This window comes from Clytia hemisphaerica, unplaced genomic scaffold, assembly GCF_902728285.1.
Source record: "Clytia hemisphaerica strain Z4C2 unplaced genomic scaffold, Clytia hemisphaerica genome assembly, whole genome shotgun sequence".
Taxonomy (NCBI): domain Eukaryota; kingdom Metazoa; phylum Cnidaria; class Hydrozoa; order Leptothecata; family Clytiidae; genus Clytia; species Clytia hemisphaerica.
This window is the reverse complement of record NW_027104090.1, coordinates 300,448-316,226: the sequence shown is the minus strand read 5'-3', so window position 1 is coordinate 316,226 and position 15,779 is coordinate 300,448. Positions and strand designations below refer to the sequence as shown.

Below are 15,779 nucleotides of genomic sequence, written 5' to 3'. Positions count from 1 at the left end.
TCGCAATGGACTTGCGTCGCAAGGGCTCAGTGGATCGGTGAGACGGGTTTGAGGTCATTAAGTTGGCTCTCTAGTGCAGCTCCACTGTTGTGACAAAAGTGCCGGGATTCTCAAAGTAGCGCAAGTACATGTCAGAACGAATGAGAGCTATCGAACCAATGCTCACAGAATGATCGAATACATTTAATTATTTTACCAGCTTTCTATAAATCAGGATTTAATTCGTGAATATGGGTAATCCTATGGGGTTTTATTGGGGTTCGCTCGAGTACCTTTCAATAATAGGTAGTCATAAGATCGGGAAATTTCATTTCCATAACTAGGGAGCTGTTGCATCTTCCCTATCTAGGGATTGGTTAGGGAAAAATCCAGATTTCCAGATCTGGAAATATGCATTTTCATTGCCTAGGGAATCAAAATTTTTTTCCTGTGTTTAGTGATACTTTTTGGTATGTGCATCCAATTTGTGATAAAATGATACACAAAATGTCTATATTTTGAAAAGCTCGTTTCAAGATGTTATAGAGGTCAATGAAATTGGACCTTAAAATACCTAAATAGAATGCACAATCAAAATTTTTACTTGTAAACAGTTTTGATAGCAATTTTCGACTCATTCCAAATTTTTATTCCAACCGTACGTTTATGTAAAGTTTGAGAATGCACTTACAGTGCCGTAGCAACTGGGGGGGGGGGGGGCAAGGGGGGGCTATGCCCCCCCCCCCAATAATTTTTTCAAAAATGGTTATTTTGCTAAATGCAAAGTTTTTCTTTTTTGATTTGTCATAATTGTCACAATTGAGTGCATTTTCAAGCAATCTAGAGCTCAAATTTTCAAAATTTCTCCCCTCGGGCCAAACCATGGTTGGCCCTCGCGGTGTCACTAAACTTCAGCCCCCTCAATATGAAAATTCTTCCTACGGCACTGACTTATTTATAGCCCACCCCTAATTAGAGACTGTTGCTAGATTTAATGTAGACTATATATGTTGTTATTGATTTATGTTATTGTTATTATTATGCACTCTGTTCAATACAATTCATTTTGTTTGAGTGATCCATTAGTCAACAACGTGGGGAAAACAAAGAAAGAACAAGTCGATGTGTTTGTATTTTCTCAGACTCTTTTGTTTTGCTTTTATTTGCATTTTGATAAGTTAATCATTCAACAGCTTGGAAATATAATGAGCAATAGAATTTCTTTAATACTGCTTTTATATTATCTTTCATTATTTTGACATATTTTTTGACAAATAGTTTTTTGTATAGAGTAAAAAATTCGGAAGAATTTTGTTCAAAACAAAAATGTGTATTCTTTCCTCGTGTACAATTCTTAAATACCCAAAAAACTTATTCTCAAACAGTCTACCTACTTTTTCTCGTTCTCAGACAAAAAATTACAAAAAATGTCAGCTCTTGAATTCTAATCGTATAATTTCGTGGACACCTCTAAAAAATCCAGTTGAGTAAATATTTAATTTCTAAAAGTCCAATGGACTCCATTTGTGGAATTCCACCAAATCCAATTAATTGAATCCGTTTGTGGAATTCCACCAAATCCCCATTTCCAAGCATCCTACCCTCTTTTTATCGTTCTCAAATGACAACTCTTCAAATCCAATGGACTCCATTTCCAAGCATCCTACCCTCTTTTTCATCGTTCTCAAATGACAACTTTTCAAATCCAATTGACTCCATTTGTGGAATTCCACCAAATCCCCATTTCCAAGCATCCTACCCACTTTTTATCGTTCTCAAATGACAACTCTTCAAATCCAATGGACTCCATTTCCAAGCATCCTACCCTCTTTTTCATCGTTCTCAAATGACAACTCTTCAAATCCAATTGACTCTATTTGTGAAATTCCACCAAATCCCCATTTCCAAGCATCCTACCCTCTTTTTATCGTTCTCAAATGACAACTCTTAAAATCCAATGGACTCCATTTGTGGAATTCCACCAAATCCCCATTTCCAAGCATACTACCCTCTTTTTATCGTTCTCAAATGACAACTCTTCAAATCCAATGGACTCCATTTGTGGAATTCCACCAAATCCCCATTTCCAAGCATCCTACCCTCTTTTTTATCGTTCTCAAATGACAACTCTTCAAATCCAATGGACTTCATTTGTGGAATTCCACCAAATCCCCATTTCCAAGCATCCTACCCTCTTTTTCATCGTTCTCAAATGACAACTCTTCAAATCCAATTGACTCCATTTGTGGAATTCCACCAAATCCCCATTTCCAAGCATCCTACCCTCTTTTTATCGTTCTCAAATGACAACTCTTCAAATCCAATGGACTCCATTTGTGGAATTCCACCAAATCCCCATTTCCAAGCATCCTACCCTCTTTTTATCGTTCTCAAATGACAACTCTTCAAATCCAATGGACTCCATTTGTGGAATTCCACCAAATCCCCATTTCCAAGCATCCTACCCTCTTTTTACCGTTCTCAAATGACAACTCTTCAAATCCAATGGACTCCATTTGTGGAATTCCACCAAATCCCCATTTCCAAGCATCCTACCCTCTTTTTATCGTTCTCAAATGACAACTCTTCAAATCCAATGGACTCCATTTGTGGAATTCCACCAAATCCCCATTTCCAAGCATCCTACCCTCTTTTTCATCGTTCTCAAATGACAACTCTTCAAATCCAATGGACTCCATTTGTGGAATTCCACCAAATCCCCATTTCCAAGCATCCTACCCTCTTTTCATCGTTCTCAAATGACAACTCTTCAAATCCAATGGACTCCATTTGTGGAATTCCACCAAATCCCCATTTCCAAGCATCCTACCCTCTTTTTTATCGTTCTCAAATGACAACTCTTCAAATCCAATTGACTCCATTTGTGGAATTCCACCAAATCCCCATTTCCAAGCATCCTACCCTCTTTTTATCGTTCTCAAATGACAACTCTTCAAATCCAATGGACTCCATTTGTGGAATTCCACCAAATCCCCATTTCCAAGCATCCTACCCTCTTTTTACCGTTCTCAAATGACAACTCTTCAAATCCAATGGACTCCATTTGTGGAATTCCACCAAATCCCCATTTCCAAGCATCCTACCCTCTTTTTATCGTTCTCAAATGACAACTCTTCAAATCCAATGGACTCCATTTGTGGAATTCCACCAAATCCCCATTTCCAAGCATCCTACCCTCTTTTTATCGTTCTCAAATGACAACTCTTCAAATCCAATGGACTCCATTTCCAAGCATCCTACCCTCTTTTTCATCGTTCTCAAATGACAACTCTTCAAATCCAATTGACTCCATTTGTGGAATTCCACCAAATCCCCATTTCCAAGCATCCTACCCTCTTTTTATCGTTCTCAAATGACAACTCTTCAAATCCAATGGACTCCATTTGTGGAATTCCACCAAATCCCCATTTCCAAGCATCCTACCCTCTTTTTATCGTTCTCAAATGACAACTCTTCAAATCCAATGGACTCCATTTGTGGAATTCCACCAAATCCCCATTTCAAGCATCCTACCCTCTTTTTATCGTTCTCAAATGATTCCAAGCATCCTACCCTCTTTTTCATCGTTCTCAAATGACAACTCTTCAAATCCAATGGACTCCATTTGTGGAATTCCACCAAATCCCCATTTCCAAGCATCCTACCCTCTTTTTATCGTTCTCAAATGACAACTCTTCAAATCCAATGGACTCCATTTGTGGAATTCCACCAAATCCCCATTTCCAAGCATCCTACCCTCTTTTTTATCGTTCTCAAATGACAACTCTTCAAATCCAATGGACTCCATTTGTGGAATTCCACCAAATCCCCATTTCCAAGCATCCTACCCTCTTTTTATCGTTCTCAAATGATTCCAAGCATCCTACCCTCTTTTTCATCGTTCTCAAATGACAACTCTTCAAATCCAATGGACTCCATTTGTGGAATTCCACCAAATCCCCATTTCCAAGCATCCTACCCTCTTTTTATCGTTCTCAAATGACAACTCTTCAAATCCAATGGACTCCATTTGTGGAATTCCACCAAATCCCCATTTCCAAGCATCCTACCCTCTTTTTATCGTTCTCAAATGACAACTCTTCAAATCCAATGGACTCCATTTGTGGAATTCCACCAAATCCCCATTTCCAAGCATCCTACCCTCTTTTTCATCGTTCTCAAATGACAACTCTTCAAATCCAATGGACTCCATTTGTGGAATTCCACCAAATCCCCATTTCCAAGCATCCTACCCTCTTTTTTATCGTTCTCAAATGACAACTCTTCAAATCCAATGGACTCCATTTCCAAGCATCCTACCCTCTTTTTCATCGTTCTCAAATGACAACTCTTCAAATCCAATTGACTCCATTTGTGGAATTCCACCAAATCCCCATTTCCAAGCATCCTACCCTCTTTTTATCGTTCTCAAATGACAACTCTTCAAATCCAATGGACTCCATTTGTGGAATTCCACCAAATCCCCATTTCCAAGCATCCTACCCTCTTTTTTATCGTTCTCAAATGACAACTCTTCAAATCCAATGGACTCCATTTGTGGAATTCCACAAATCCCAATTTCCAAGCATCCTACCCTCTTTTTTATCGTTCTCAAATGACAACTCTTCAAATCCAATGGACTCCATTTGTGGAATTCCACCAAATCCCAATTTCCAAGCATCCTACCCTCTTTTTACCGTTCTCAAATGACAACTCTTCAAATCCAATGGACTCCATTTGTGGAATTCCACCAAATCCCAATTTCCAAGCATCCTACCCTCTTTCTTATGGCTTTCAAATGACAACTCTTCAAATCCAATGGACTCCATTTGTGGAATTCATTATACGAACTTCAGTTCTTCTTCATTTATTAAGTCCCGTATAGGTTGTTTTTATCTCCCTTATACTTGTAATTTGATATACTGTAGATCTTGCTTAAGTCTCCATTTCCAATAAGTGTTTCTTTTGGATGTCATTTGATGTCCATTTCCAATATGTCAGCGTACTGGACATAACTCCCTACCCTAGGCGGCACATGCCGTAGGTCGGACCATAATGATGAAGTGCCCCAGGGTTATATAAGGTAGTGAAATCAACCTCAATGTGTGCACCAAATGACGACGGATTGAATCTGGCGGTTTCATTCTTTTCCAGTAGCACATATTTCAAATTAATAGTCGATTTTACCTTCAATCCGTCGGTTGTGTGAAAACCATGCGGACCGAGCAATGAAATAAGGTAGAAAATTCGCTTTGGCGCATTTTATTACGCTTTATCTAGCGCGCTGTGTGCTTTTCAATCATTGTTGTATGGCTTAGGTTCCAAGTAAACAATCACGAATTCCTTAAGTGATCACGTGATATATCTATTGGGGAGACCTTCATTCAACCTTTACTGAAAACTTATTGAATGAGAAAATTTATTGGCAATAATATTTTACTGCCAATACTTTTTTATTGGCAATATTTTTTTCATTGGCAATACTTTTTTTATTGGCAATACTTTTTTATTGGCAATATTTTTTCATTGGCAAAACTTTTTTTATTGGCAAATACTTTTTTTATTGGCAATATTTTTTTTATTGGCAAATATTTTTTTTATTGGCAAATACTTTTTTATTGAAGTAATAATTATTGAATGAAAATATGAAATAATTGAATATGAATATTGAAAATTGAATATAAATATAGAAAATTGAACATGAATATAGAAAATTGAATATAAATACGGATATTGAATAAAAATAAAAAAGTATTGAATTTTGCTACATGCGGCCAGCCATATTTGACTTGACTCTCATGCTTTTTAAAGATTCCTGGGCGTGCCCGAAGCTAACCTTTCGCAGGCAAATTTAATGTATTACAAATTTGCTGACAGGGGCTTATGAGGAGAAATTCAGATTTTTTTGTAGTAATTTTTTTTGTTCACTAGATGGTCCTCTTTCAAACGAAATAAAAATTTTTCGATTTTGACGATTTTTTTATTGTTGATGACGTCATCGATGACGTCATTTTTTAAGCTATTTTCCTTTATAGCTTCTCAAATATTGATTTTCAGGTGTATGTTTTGATATTTTTTGGAATCCTTGGTTAAATATCTTTCATTTGAGCCATAAATGAGCCTCTAATTTTGACTTTCATTTTCAAGTCCCAGCAAAGGTGATGACGTCACTTGGGGACCAGCAAAATGGTCAAAATTTTTCTCACCACTCGTTTTTGTGATCTTATGGACCTAATTGATCATTTAAAAAAGTTAGTTTGCTTTTAACAACTCTGTGCACACAAAGGATGTTTTCAGAACATAGTGGCTCTCACTAAACAGATGAATGTTTATAGAACAATAATATTTAATTAAAAAATTCCTTCTGTGAGGCTGCCTATAGGAGAATACACTTTTTCTAACCCAAATTTTGGAAAAATATACATCACGTGATCGATTCTGTCCAATAGAAGGTTGCAAATGAAGCAAGTTTTTATTTAATTGCACTTTTTACGATGCAAAATGTCATTAATATTTTTACAACCATAACACGGATGTTTTTTGAGAATCAAGGCAAGTTGGTTATCTATTATTTTTACATCGTTGGTTCAATCATAGAGGTATAAAGAAAGACAGGAGATGAATTTGTCGGTAATTGGTCGTTAAAGTCTTTTGATTTCTTTTATGTAATAAATCAAAAGAAATTCTAGGCTCGCCTGAAGAAATACGACTTTTTAGTAGAACTCAAGTTTGCTCTGAACATTCTTACTATCAGCATCGAAGATTTCTAGCCTTCTAATATACGAGAATAAAATAAAATTTAGCTCCACGAAATAAGTTTGCGTTCAATTTTGTCATCCATTAAATATTGTTTTGAAAAGATATTTTCTCCAGCCAGAAAATAAAAAGTTATGTATAAGCACACACAATTTCAGACCCAATTTGTAGACAAAAAGTCGCTGGAGGTTGTTGGAGGAAAGTATTAAGCAATAGAGTTCACCTTGAAGAAAATGTTGATCGAAAAATTTTGTCCTTTGATGAAGGATTGCAAAGTTTACAGGCCTTTTCTTAATCCAAATATTTTATATGATTTTTTGCTCTATTCTTTCGCTCACTCTTTCATTCGTTCACTCGTTCGTTCGTTCGCTCGTTTTTCAGGATCTTTTCCATTATGTCTATGTTTTCTCTCATTTGGTAAATTTCATCATCAGGTAGGTCCAATCAGCATCCAGCTCGTTTATATATTAAATTAACGAGTCTCTTTCGGATTAAATTTGAAGAATCTTGACCGTTTCTTATTAGTCTCTGTTATCACAAACGTTTACAGCTTTGTTCATGAGATTTTCGAGATAAAAATTACCCATTAACTGCTAACTTAACTGATTTCAATTTTCTTAGAGAACTAAATGATAATAATGAAATTTTCAGCTATCAATCAACCAGCCATGCAGAACAAACGATTGAAACAAAAGAATGCTGAAAATGAGTAAGTTAATTCCAGTCTATCAAAATACATCTAAGCCAGCATCTAAGTAATATTTACAGTAATTAGTGTGATTCAATTTGGTGGAATTATATACCTATATGTTAGCCATGTAAAGAAGTGATTGGATTTGAAACGGTAAGATTTTGAGATAGTGTCGGATACTCTATGAAAATTGGCTTGTGGGTTACTCTCGGATGCCTAATAAGCGGGGGGTGGGTGGAAAAATTCTCAAAACTTAATAAGTGGGGGGAGAGGGTTGGAATAAAACTGTCCTGGGTGGAAAATTTTTGAAAAGGAGGCTAATACAGCAAATTAGGGCAATAGAAGGAGCTTTCAAAAACATTTTCCCAAAAATCAATAAGCGTGGGGTTGGAATAAGAATGTCCTGGGTGGAAAATTTTCGAAAAAATTAATTAGCAGCCCCCCCCTGCTTATTATTAGTACCCGAGAGTAGGGGGTTTATAATTCAATATATATAAAAGTCTTTGACAGTTAATTGAAATAAATATCGAGAATGCTGAGAAACTCTCCTAAAGGTGAATGTCTGGTTCCTCCATCTTCAAAGACTGGAGGATTTGATACATATACTCTTGTTTTACTTCATGTAGCTGTTCCAATAAAAAACCAGACAGGATGATGTACGAACCTTTTCAAATCAGAAAAAAATTCTTAGAAATGCGTGCATACCCAATGGAAAATGGAGAAAGTTTGCAAAGAAACCTTTAGAATGAGCTCTTCCAGAAAATTTTTGTACATGGGGCTAAAATCTGCAAAATTTGCTTTGTTTTAGGGGCAAACTTGCTCTGATTAGGGGTGATTTGAATGTCCGGGGGAAAAAACAATTAAAAAGTCAATTTTTTTTCTGGAAGAGCCCAATAATCTTTTTCATATCTTTAAATTGACGGTTTGGACAACCTGAAACCATTCTTTTACCCCCTGGAAATTTTAAAATAACTTTTTACACCCTGCAATTTTCTCTACTTTATTTTCATTACAGCAGGTGCAACCATGATACCGATCAACCTTCTGGTAAAGCTCATAACCACCTTCATCATCTTACAACATTTCGAGTGCATTAAACACCATGTCAGCAGAAAATCAGTTGAAGGGCGCCACAAGATACCTACAGTTTCAAAAAACAGTAAAAGTAATCTCCTAAAAATTGTCAATAAAACTAAAATTGTTAACGAAACACTTTCAAATAAAGAATTTAACAATACGAAACGATGGTTAGAGTCTAGTTATTCACGTGGATTTCATTCATCCAACAGTCTAGAAGATTCGAGCCTGGATTCCAACTCACTCTATGAGTATAAGACAGATTCACGACAGAATTTTCTAACGGGAAATAATGATGAATCTTATGGGAGCGATATTGATGCGTTTTTGAAACCAGGTAATTTATCTTTATTTTTGCCACCGTCTAAGTAGCTTCAAACCCACATATATCTTATAACACTAGATAGAGCTACTCCATCCCTTGCTGAATCAAAATAATCCGCCATCTTTGATAATCTTTGGTGCCGACAATTTGATTGATCAAGTCTATCTTTCACCTGGTCGCCCCGGGGGGGGGGCACTGGGTTTGCGGACTGACGGTATGTGCGGGCCAAAAATTGGCTTTTAAAATTGCACCCTTACAGTGCAGCAAAAATCAGTGAAAATCATACCCTTAGAGTGCATTTTCCCCCAAATTTTCGATCCCTTTCGTGCAAAAAATGGTCAAAATTCTAGCATTTTTGGTCAAAATATCTAGATTTTTCAAGAATTTTCTGAAATTTCTACCCTTACAGTGCATCTCTAGTTTTTCCGACCCTTACAGTGCATTTGAGGTGCCTTGAAAAAGACACCCTTAGTGCCCGCACATACCCGTCGGTCCTTTTGCCCAGCTGCCCCCCCGGGCTGGTCGCTTTGCGCTATTCAGGTTTCTTTTCTTTTGCTTGGTTGAACAAATTGCAGGTGCTGAGCTGTGACCTATTTTAACCAAAGATGGTGCATTATTTTGATTCAGCTGCCATCGTTGGGAAATGCAGAGTAGCTCTATCTAGTGTTTTATACAAGATATCGCCTATGTTCAAACCTACGACCCAGGATAAAAACTTAGTTACTGTAAGTCAAGATCTCATAATTGAAGTTAGATTCTGGCTTTTCATGTACTTATTGGTATGTCCTCTTACCAAATCCATGGCCTGCAAATTTAGTTGCAAGTTTGCACATAACATTGTTTCTACCTTCGTTTAACAATATACACGCTTTTTTTATAAGAATAACGTACTTATGGTTGAGTGCGCATTATTGTTATTTTTCCTTTTGTTCTAAACAATACATGATATGCACCACTGCAATGTCTTCCATTCCACCCAATAGCTCATTGGTTGTAAGTGACGTAAAATCAGTTAATACGTCACTTTCAACCAATTAGCTATTGGGTGGAATGGAAGACATTGCAATGGTGCATATCATGAATAGGCCTATTGTTCTAACATGAAAAACGAAATCTCACCCTAATATTCTTATAGAAAAAAAAGCGTGTATGTACGTTTTGTTCCCACATTTACAGGAAGCGTGTCCAGCTTTAGAGCTGACTAGATAACATAACCCCCGTTTTTAGTAATAAGTTGGAGATTTGATATTTCACAGAAAAGTGCTACCAAGGGGGATTTCGGGTCCCATATCTTCCGAAGGACTTTTCTGTTCGCCTTGAAAGTTTACAAACTTCTTAACCTAAGGTTGAACTACCACTGGTGTAAAAATGAACGTTATAGCATAATTAGAAAAAAAGCTCAATTTTTACAATCGCAAATTTAACCGCTAAAAATCGCCAATTTTTACAACCAAAAATACATAGCGCTTTTGATTTTCTAAAACAAGCAAAAAAAATTTCCATAATCATATTTGACTATCAAAAGTTACAGGCATTCTTGTTTCCACTGCCAATCATATCTGGACAGACTTTTAATATTTTTGCATGAGCTTTTTTCATTTCTTCTTCATTTTCTCTTCTTCTTTCATTCTCTTCAAGGAATTGGTGATTACCCATCTGACATGGATGGTCTCGATGACTCCTTAAAAATGTACGGCGCTGAAACATCACATCACCAAACACCCTCCAACACAGCTGCTTTTTCATCAAGCTCATTGCACTCCACTGGTACATCTTCGCTAGACGACACAATGCTCACAGACCTATTAAGTAAAAATATAGAACCGTCAGAAGGAAGCAAAACAGAAAAAGGGGAAAACCTACAGAAATTCGCTTCCCCGTTAGAGAGTAATTCAAACTCAGCCTCCATCGTTTCTGACGCAATCAACCAAGATGAGGTCTCCCCCGCAAAGGTTATTGATAATGCTTTAACGAACATCGAGCAAGAAGCTGCAAAACTTATAAAGGAGAGCAAAAATACACATGGCTCGGGGTCTGGGGATACTGAGGAAACGACGTCATCTTTGACTGTTGATTTATCAAAAACAAAAGGTGAAACGAAGGAGGGTGATGTGACATCAGCGATGCTTTCCCACTCAGACGATGCAAGTAAAGCTTTAAAAGAAGCCACCCAGAATGCACCAGAGGTATATTTTACATGTTTGTTTTAGAATACAGTCAACTCTCTCTAATTCGAATATCTATTATTCGAATCCTTCTGTAATTCGAACTTATCGTCGTTCCTCTCCAAGGAAAACCTTTAGTAAAACGAGTAAAACGCTTTCTATAATTCGAATCTTTCTATAATTCGAACAATTTAGATTCCCTCTTCGAGTTCGAATTAGAGAGAGTCAACTGTATTGATCAAATTTAGGCATTCGCCTTAGAGATTTATTTTTAATCTGTTATTATACTTAGCCGTTAAAGAGCAATACACTCTTCTCGAGATGCATAAATTTATTGTTGTCCTCGTTTTCAAACAGATTTCATTGCTATGAAATTATACATTTAAACCAATTTAAATTCCCAAAAGGCAAACATTAACTCTAAAACAAAAGTACTTGAAATTCAAAATGTCTCATGAGGTGTAAACAACACAATTATCATTGTGAATATGTAATTTTATAGCAATGAAATCTGTTTGAAAACGAGGACAACAATAAATTTATGCATCTCGAGAAGAGTGTATTGGAACTTCGATAAAAGTTTGAGTGAAACAAGGAACTTTGAGTTATATTTTACCGAAATTTGATAAGTGGAGGGGTGCTGGTATTTCGAAGGTCGAAAGGGAGTGAGTGGATTTCGAAATATTAATTTATGGGTAACAGCTACCTGGGGAAAGTAAAGCTCAAGTGTTTCCCTGTAGTTTGTTTACGATTTTATTTATATTTTCTTTTTTTTTGTTTATGTACAGGATGATTCAGTGACACTTCTTAGTGATTCGAAAGAAGTAGCTTCGGGAAGTGGAGTTGGTGATCTCTCTTCAGAAACTAACACCAAACAGGTATTATATCCCTATAGCTCTATTGGACTCTTCCAGAAAAAATTCGTTCATTGGGGGTGGAAGATATATTACTTTGTCAATGCCCCTAGACATCGCAGATTTACCCCCTGGACAATGCAATTTTTAGGACTTTTTTTGGGACCCCTTGACAATTCATCTTCCACGCCCCCCATGAACGGATTTTTTTCTGGAAGAGCCCATTTCTAGTATCTAATTGTCGTAAATACGATCCCGGCTTGAGGACCGGATATCATAGGGACTATTTTTATAGTAAATCTAATTTGTTTAACTTATTGAATGTTTAAAGGTTAAAAAACCTATTTTCAGTCACATATAAGTTAGTAATTTATAATATGGGTGACACGCTCATGAAGATCACTTAGTTCGAGTGGTACATCATGACAATCCTCTGTCGTGTGCACAGAACTGTATGTCGTGTGCATTGGGCAACGCTAAGAGTTCTCACTTAAAAGTATGACCCATCTCCCAATATCATCATATCATTTCAAGTTAGCTATAGTCCTGCTGCTGAAGTCGGAAAAAGTTGGTAGAAAGATATTTTCGTGGCGAATGATATTATCACATCAAATTTTTTTGGATATGGACAAAATTTGCTGAACATTTTCAGAATTTACCTATCTTTATTTTTTATCAGGGAAAAGAAGTAAAGATCTCCAAAATGTTCAAAGCTGAGGAGAAAGACAAACATAAAACAAACGTTAAACATGTCAAAGGTCAGTTATCAATCCACTTTTCCGAACAGGCTACTACCGATTTTTCTACGTTTTCAAACATCTCTTAACGCTAAGCAATTTTACTTTAAAATCTTAAACGATTACTCTTAGGTGCAAATAAACGGGGGGGGGGGGGGTTCGAATAAACGGGGGGGTTGGAAAATTTTTGAGATTTTAATAAACGGGGGACCTAATTGCCAGGGGGTGGAAATTTTACTTCTGAAAACCCAAAAATAAGGTAAATATAGGCTAAAATCAGGCTATTTAGAGCAAAATAAGGGGCCTTCTCTGTAATAGCTAAAAATATTTTTAGAAATTAATAAACAGGGGGGGTCCTAATAAGGTCCGAGGGGGTTGGGAAATGTTCGAAAAATTAACAAGCCGGGGGGGCGGGCGTTTATTTGGAACCTAAGAGTAGCCTTTTACTCTCTTCCCTTAAACTCTATAGGTACTAGACGCCAGGAGGATAGTATCTATCAAATCGATCCAATGTATTCGGAAGGCTATGATGTAGACTCCGCTGTCAAAACATACCAAGTCAGTCCAAAACTTGTATCTTCTATCAGTCAAGCTATCAAAGGGATGGATGAAGAGGAGACTGGAGTCAAGCTTGGAAACGAGGCTGTCTCTATGGAAGCTGAAAAAGGCGCCATGTTGCCAAGTGAACAACAGAATACAAAGAGTTTCAATGGAATTCAACAACAACAAAATGAAATACATACTAACCCATCTAAACAGTCTCGTTTTGAAGAGAATGAGAATAAGATGTATGCAAACGAGGCTCCTATACATGGAAAAGAGACTGGTGAAGTGAATTTCGTTCAAAAAGAACATGGTAAAGAGTCAGAAACAAAGGAAAAAGAAAGTGAATCTGAGGACGAGGCTAATAAAACACACAACAAAAAGCAAACCAAATTTCACGAGAAGAAGAAAGAAGAAGAAGACACGTCAAAAATGAAGAATGAAAAAGGACACAAAGTGACAAAAGCAAGTAAAGAACAACATCATCAAAAAGAAAAAAAGGTATCTGAAGAAGATAATTTTAATCATCAATCACCCAGCGAGCCTGTGGAGGAGAATCAAAAATCAAAGGAGGGGGAGAGCAGTGCTGAAAACAATGACGGAGGAGATCTACTTGAGGATAACCTCATGAAAATGGATAAGAAAAAGTTGGTAAAGCTTTTAGCGAAATTCATGAGAGACAGTAAGAAAAAAACAGATGATTCGGAGAAAAACCATCAAACACCTGCTGGCGGTAACGGTGGCGGAATGCAAGCGACCCTTGGCTTACACCCTTTATTGTTAGGTGCTATGGGAGGCGGTGGTCATAAAGCAAGTGGTGATAAAGGATCACAGTTTGTCTATATGAATGAATTACCGTCAAAAGCTATCAAAGTTGACCAACCGAGCGAAGAAGAGTTGACTGAGAAATCTACTTCTAGTAAAGTCGATCATGATCCGTATGTTGATATTGGATCCAGTGATCCTACAGATGGTGACAAGGCTGTGCAGTCACATAATCGACAAAAAGTGACGTCATCTAAAGATGAAAAATCCGGGGGTAGTGATGATAAAGAAGAAAAAGAGGAGAAGGGCTCAAAGGAAGATGAGAAGGAGAAAGAAACAACGGAAGTAGGAAAGGAGAAAAACGATGCAAAATTTTCCAAAGAGGATTCCAAGGAAGATGGCGGAAAAACAAACGAGGCTAAAGTAAACGAGTCGAAAGAAGACGATGAGAAGGAAGCGAGCGAGACAAAAGAAGATACAAAAGTGAGCGAGTCAAAGGAAGATGCAAAGGTTAGCGAGGCAAAGGAAGATGCCAAGGTTGGCGAGACAAAAGAAGAAGACAAATCAAGCGAATCGAAAGAGGATGACAAGGCAAGCGAGGCAAAAGAGGATGCGAAAGTAAGCGAGACAGAACAAGATGAGCAGGAAAAAGCACAACATCTTATTTCAGGTCAAACTTTACTAAAGGATGAAAAGGAAAAAGAAGAAAGTGAAAAATCAGAAGGAGACGATCAAGTCGTGGCTTCACTTTCTAAGAGTAAAGAGGAAGACTCAAAAGACGAACACGACCTTGTCAATAAAATCATGGAAAAAGAGAAAACGTATACTAGCAAACTAGCCGCTGATATTCACCAACATTTATCAAGTGACAGCTCAGACCCTAATAATGAGGATGACAGTGCTGGAAATAAAGGAGCAGAAAAAAATTCTGAAGCATTGAGCGCTGATGAAGCGGAGCAACTGAGTTCATCTAAGGACGAAAATATTAAGAAATTGATTCAAAAAATTAAAGAGAAACTTGAATCAAAGAAAACTAAAAAACATCATGGTCAAACGGCAAATCATTACGATGATGTTTACGCAGAGATTGGATCGTTTGGTAAGCGTGACCATGGAATCGTGAAAAAATCATTTAAACGTCATCGCCACGTGTTTTAAATCGTATCATTGTTTTAAAAAGAACTGTAAACTGTAACTTTTGAAAGCTATTTTACGGTTTTGAGTATAATGACGCTCCTTCGAATTTTAAGAGATCAATTTTGTTCATTTTGGAGGTTAATACTTTGCAAATTGCAATCAAGGAGATCAAGAAAATGAGCTTATTTGGATTAAGTTTTGTTTTATATGCAATCAAGGATTCACGGTACTATTTTCCAAGTTTCATAACGCTTGGTTGTGACGCTAGAGTAATACATGCAAATTTTACTAAAAAACCAAGAAATATGGAAAGATTATTGCTTGATACCATGGAACTTGTTTATTACCAAAATATACATAATATACATAATTGACATACACAGTTTTCAGAGCAATGGAATGTTATGTTAGCGTATAAAATAGTCTGGATCGCAGACCTCTACAAAACCCCATGTAGTATAGGAGCACGAATCCGTTAGTGGATGCCTGCAGTCTACGTATAACACTGATCAATAGTCGTTTTGGACGCCTTGAGTCTCTGTACATTCATAACTACACCCCTGTCTAGCAGCCCTGGTGGAACTTTTTTTCCTCAGTGTGGATAAGAATTCTTATTAAAATCCCAGTAAAGATAGAAATTTTATTGTTCCAAGGTTAAAATATCAAGGGGGGAGATTTTGAAGTGCAATTTTTTACATCGAATGGAGATAAAATCAAAGTCAATTTCCCAGTGGGGCTGTGGGGCTAGGG

General features: G+C 36.9%; 1 protein-coding gene across 2 annotated transcripts; it reads left to right on the top strand.

The window, feature by feature from the left end:
• The first annotated feature begins 7,451 nt into the window (after positions 1–7,451).
• On the top strand, positions 7,452–15,127 carry LOC136812744 (glutamic acid-rich protein-like). 2 transcript variants are annotated; one of them, XM_067069267.1, is made up of 6 exons: positions 7,452–7,579; positions 8,445–8,840; positions 10,467–11,014; positions 11,782–11,871; positions 12,527–12,605; positions 13,054–15,127. In XM_067069267.1, the coding sequence occupies exons 2-6, from the start codon at positions 8,453–8,455 to the stop codon at positions 15,048–15,050; spliced, it is 3,102 nt and encodes a 1,033-aa protein (XP_066925368.1). In that variant the 5' UTR covers positions 7,452–7,579; positions 8,445–8,452; the 3' UTR covers positions 15,051–15,127. The 2 variants fall into 2 exon arrangements, with proteins under 2 accessions (XP_066925368.1, XP_066925370.1); XM_067069269.1 differs by having other exon boundaries at positions 7,495–7,579; positions 8,442–8,840.
• Positions 15,128–15,779: the final 652 nt, after the last annotated feature.

Coding starts and splice junctions, on each gene's coding strand:
- LOC136812744 (XM_067069267.1), top strand. CDS start 8,453: ATGATACCGATCAACCTTCTGGTAAAGCTCATAACCACCTTCATCATC. Junction 8,841..10,466: donor TGATGCGTTTTTGAAACCAG/GTAATTTATCTT, acceptor ATTCTCTTCAAG/GAATTGGTGATTACCCATCT. Junction 11,015..11,781: donor CCACCCAGAATGCACCAGAG/GTATATTTTACA, acceptor GTTTATGTACAG/GATGATTCAGTGACACTTCT.